This window comes from Abramis brama (assembly GCF_963993115.1).
Source record: "Abramis brama genome assembly, chromosome: 6".
Lineage (NCBI taxonomy): Eukaryota > Metazoa > Chordata > Actinopteri > Cypriniformes > Leuciscidae > Abramis > Abramis brama.
Window position 1 is genome coordinate 35,172,199 of NC_139968.1, and position 4,510 is coordinate 35,176,708.

General features: G+C 34.6%; 1 protein-coding gene across 1 annotated transcript; it reads right to left on the bottom strand.

Annotated features, from left to right (window-relative positions):
- Window positions 1-405: 405 nt before the first annotated feature.
- Window positions 406-3,967, bottom strand: LOC311084663 (SLAM family member 9-like). The gene is made up of 6 exons (XM_084116847.1): window positions 3,868-3,967; window positions 2,687-3,010; window positions 2,180-2,485; window positions 1,976-2,095; window positions 1,380-1,447; window positions 406-1,133 (listed from the first exon to the last, which is right to left on the bottom strand). The coding sequence occupies exons 1-6, from the start codon at window positions 3,914-3,916 to the stop codon at window positions 1,065-1,067; spliced, it is 936 nt and encodes a 311-aa protein (XP_083972973.1). The 5' UTR covers window positions 3,917-3,967; the 3' UTR covers window positions 406-1,064.
- Window positions 3,968-4,510: the final 543 nt, after the last annotated feature.

The following is a 4,510-nucleotide window of genomic DNA, read 5'->3' on the forward strand; positions in this document are numbered from 1 at the left end:
CGGCAGTCTAATAAACCTGCTGCTGTCTGTGTCATTGATAATCGAACAACAACATTTAAAGCACTGTTTATTTCATTTGTATCTTTCTTATATTGTATTTGTCATATTTATTGTAATGTGCATCATTGTATATTTTAAAGATAAAAGATAAATAATTTAATGAAATAACTTTATTGTTATATAAAATTACATAAAAAATATTAATTTACTCATATCATGAAATAAGATGTTGGTTCACCCACCTCCATGCCAAACTGTAGCATTGCTGCTTTTAGTTAGTTTCTCATCAAAACTGATGAAAACTAAAGAAATTTTTTACATTTACAAAGTCATACATTGCATTTATTCTTAAAATGACTCCAACACATTGACAGAAAAAACAGGAAATGACCTATCAAGGTATCAAAAAGGTGTCAAGATATTTATTTTCATAAGGAAGTGTAGGGTCACAGCATGAGTATAAGATCATGATGCATTTACACACAAAGTATATGATATTTTATATGATATTTATATATGATATTAATATCTCTGTATAATTTAAGGCCTTTTGTCAAACACCAGCTTGAAATGCTGAGCTCAGTATTTTTAAAGCAGGTTTTCTGTAGAGCAGAGGTCAAACGGTTTAATGTGTAGAAGGAATGGAAAAAGTCCTTCAACCACTTGCTATTTAGAGACACACTATTCATATCAGATGCACTCAAACTGACATCAAACACACACGTCTAGCAGCAGAAACACTCATGAGCAAGCTCTCCATCCACCCGGCAGATCAAACCACATTGATTGAGACCACAGCAGGCTCTCACCTTTTGATGAGTGTTTTCCATCTATGTTTTTTTTTTTATGAGACCTACACACATGATCTCTTTAATACTTTAAGAGCCAAACATAAAATTATCCAATGGGCCAAACGATTGAGATCATTTGTTAAATGTCCTTGTAATACAAGTCAAGTTCTTTGGCAGGTTTTAGGAGACCATTTCATGAATCCACACTTTAAAACAATGATTGATTCTCACCAAAAGCTCAACCACAGACTCAGGCTTGAAGGTTGTCACAGGTCACATGGTTGGGTCTTGATACTTCATTGTAATTGGTGCATAAACCACATGATCATCCTCTTTTACTTTCTGTAAAAAACACATAAAAGAAGAAAATAATAATGAATGTGGTAGGTTCATCCTAAAGATTGCAATGTGATACATAGGGTTATTTTTCTCTAAGTAACATAAGTGTTTCTTGCGTGGAATGATGCTCTCATGGCTCTTGTAAATATCTGATATGGTGCTGTTATGTGTGATGTGATGGATGATTATGCAGACAAAAACACTGATGAAATGATACAAACACACTCAACAAAAAATAAATAGTCTTACCGATTTCTGGGCATTTCTTTTGTTGAACGCTGGTTCAGCGTAAGTGATCTCGTCTTCGCGAGTCTCAACTGTTTCAACAACAATAATAGATGCATTTAAACTACAAAACTCAACCCTGACATCTGATTCTTCACAACATATGTGTTATTATTAGGACTGTCAGAAATAATGCATTGCACATTTCATTAAATGTTTAACACTGCCATTTTTAAATAAGGCATCAACAAATTGAATTTGTCATTAGGCCTTTTTCACACAGAAAAAAAGTTACGAACAGAGTGTGTGTTCGTCATTACATTAAGAGAGACATTCTTTACACATAATTTATGAAACCCAGTAAAGATCGACATTTAGTGTCATTACACAAAGACATGTATTCTGATGAATGTAATCTACAGAAATTGCCAAACACAATCACTACACTTATAATTTGGGTTTCGTTTTATATTTATCTAGAAGGTGTTGACTACAAAGTTATGAAACTAATTGTTTAAATTATAATTTAGGGCTAAAAGGGCTATCAATCTACTAAAATATAGTAGACTATTTATAATCTATTGTTATAATACTTGTTAAAGTCAGTTTGTAACTCTTGCCTTCTGTGTCTGTTTTTCTTTCTTTTCTTTTTTTGCAGATCCAGAAGATCCCGACTGCAACTACAATCATCAGAGATCCAGCAGAGATCAACACTATCAGAGACACTGAGACTGGAGGAACTGAAGGAGAGAGTCATTAGTGTGAGTGAATCTGTACACACACACACACACACACACACACATATATCATCAGTGCTGTGGTACCTGCACATGTGTGACAGAGTGTGTTGATGTCCAGATGTGTGGTCTGGTTGCTGATGGGATTGTTCAGCACACAGCTGTAGGTGTTTTTATCCTGATATTCCACCTCCAGAGGTAGAGAGAGACTGATGCTGAGATCACACACACTGATGCTGGACAATACACTGATTCCTGCGTACCAGGAGAGAGTCGCATCACACACATTCAACACTGATGAACACACCAATGAACAATTTGATGATGATGATGATGATGATGATGAAGAACATTGTGAAGAGTTACTGCTGATGAGAGGAACAGGCAGACGAGCTGGAAAACATGAGAGAATAGAGAGAAATATTAACAATCAGTCTATTTTAGGTGTTGTGAATTGTAGTTTGTGTGGAGTGAGTGTTTAGTGTGTTAACGGTCACTGAATGTTTCTGTCAGCTCAAGCTATACAATTATTTAATCTATGAATGTATGTAAATAGAATATGTGCATGTTTAGAGAAATGACATCTCTACTCACCATAGACAGAAACATTGAATGTTTTTGATGATTTTTTCGCTCTATTTATCTCTAGTTGATAAACTCCAGCATGTTCAGTTGTGGTGTTTGTGATGGTCAGAGATCCAGTTTGATCGTCCAGCTTCAGTCTGTCTCTGAATGTCCCATCAGGAACATTGTCATTTGTGGAGGAGATTTGCTGCTTTTTTTTTATTCTAAATATGATTAGAGACTTTTCAGCTCCAAATGTCCACAGTATATCATGATCTTCATGTATTTCAGTAAGATCAGTGTTTAGAGTGACAGAATCTCCCTCCATCACTGACACTGAATCTCCAAACACACCTGATGAACAAACAGATTTACACAGATTAAGGTTTCTGATGGTTTACAAAGCCTGAAATCAGATGTAGTTTTTATAGTTTACAAGTTGAGCACATCCAGAACAGCGGCAGATACCCAAAACTAAATTAACAACCACGTAGAGTTTGTCGCATCACTTAATGTTAAACACAGATGAACAAATCACGAATTATAATTCTAACCTGGGATTTAAATTTAAATTTAAAATCTACAGTTTATTTTGTCCACAGCGTTGGATTCACCATTGCAATTAAACAGCAACAATGTTAATATTCAATTTCCTTTTTTACTGACTACCAGAAACTTCTCTCTGACATCAGTTGCTCTTGCAGAAAAGAAAAATAAATGTGTAAAATGTCTTTATAAACCACTTTTGTTAGAGAGAGATTGACAGAATCAAGCAGAGAGAGAAAACATTGCACCAGCGCTTAAGTGATTGCATGGAAATATATAAAGGGGGATAGTTAGATCCATTAGTTAATGGACTAATATGGCAGCATCATTTTTGAATAAAGGACAGATAACCAGGCCCAGATTAAGAACACATGTAACAATCTAGGCTCCTTCATCGTGTGTTTGCTACCCTTATTACTGATTTCACAAATGTCAGTTTAAACAAGTACATAACCAAACACACAGTAATACATCTGATTTTCATACTAAATATTCCAGGCTACGTATTTCAATTAATAAAATTAATCCATTATTAACCCAGATATGAACTCAAAGCAAACAGGTTTCTAAAAACAGCTTTTGAACCTTTTTACTGAGCATGTAGCCGCCAGTGTGTTACTCTAAATTTAAAAAACAAACAAAAAAAAAAACACAATTTTACTTACCAATCAGACTCCAGCAGCACAAACAGAATAAAACAAACACGTGAAACATTTTCTTCAGTTGATCAGTGTCTGATGAAACTCTGCTGAACACTCAGTCTATACGTGTGAATCCTCCCACAACCCTTTGTCCCTCCTAGTTTCACACGCTGCATTTGCACATGATATAATGTTATAGTTCATCTGGCCTTATTAAGACTTAAATTGTTCTTAATTTGTGAAATATTCTTTATTTCTTATCATTTAACATACTGTTTGAAAAGTAGTTGTCTGACTGTGTTAAATGGCAAAAGTAGAAGAATATCTAGTGAACTCTTCAAATTCTAGTGATTTTAAGATGGTTATGTATATTTATTCACTTCTCAATTTTAGTGTATTTAAAAACCAAAGTAAACAGTTAAAACCGTGTCTGATCTCATAGTACAAGTTTTATTGAAGTTCATCTTCTGAGTCAAACTGAAACCTTGGTTGGTGTACTTGAGAAAGGTTTTTTTTTTTTTTTTTTTTATCTGGACCATCAGCTCTAGGTGAGAGTGTGTGTTCAGTGTATGTGTGTTAAGGTGAAGAGTTTCTTCCTGCCCTGCTATTTATGAAGACGAGCAAGAAGGTGTCTGGCCGCACACTGAATTCAGTACAGACTACAGAA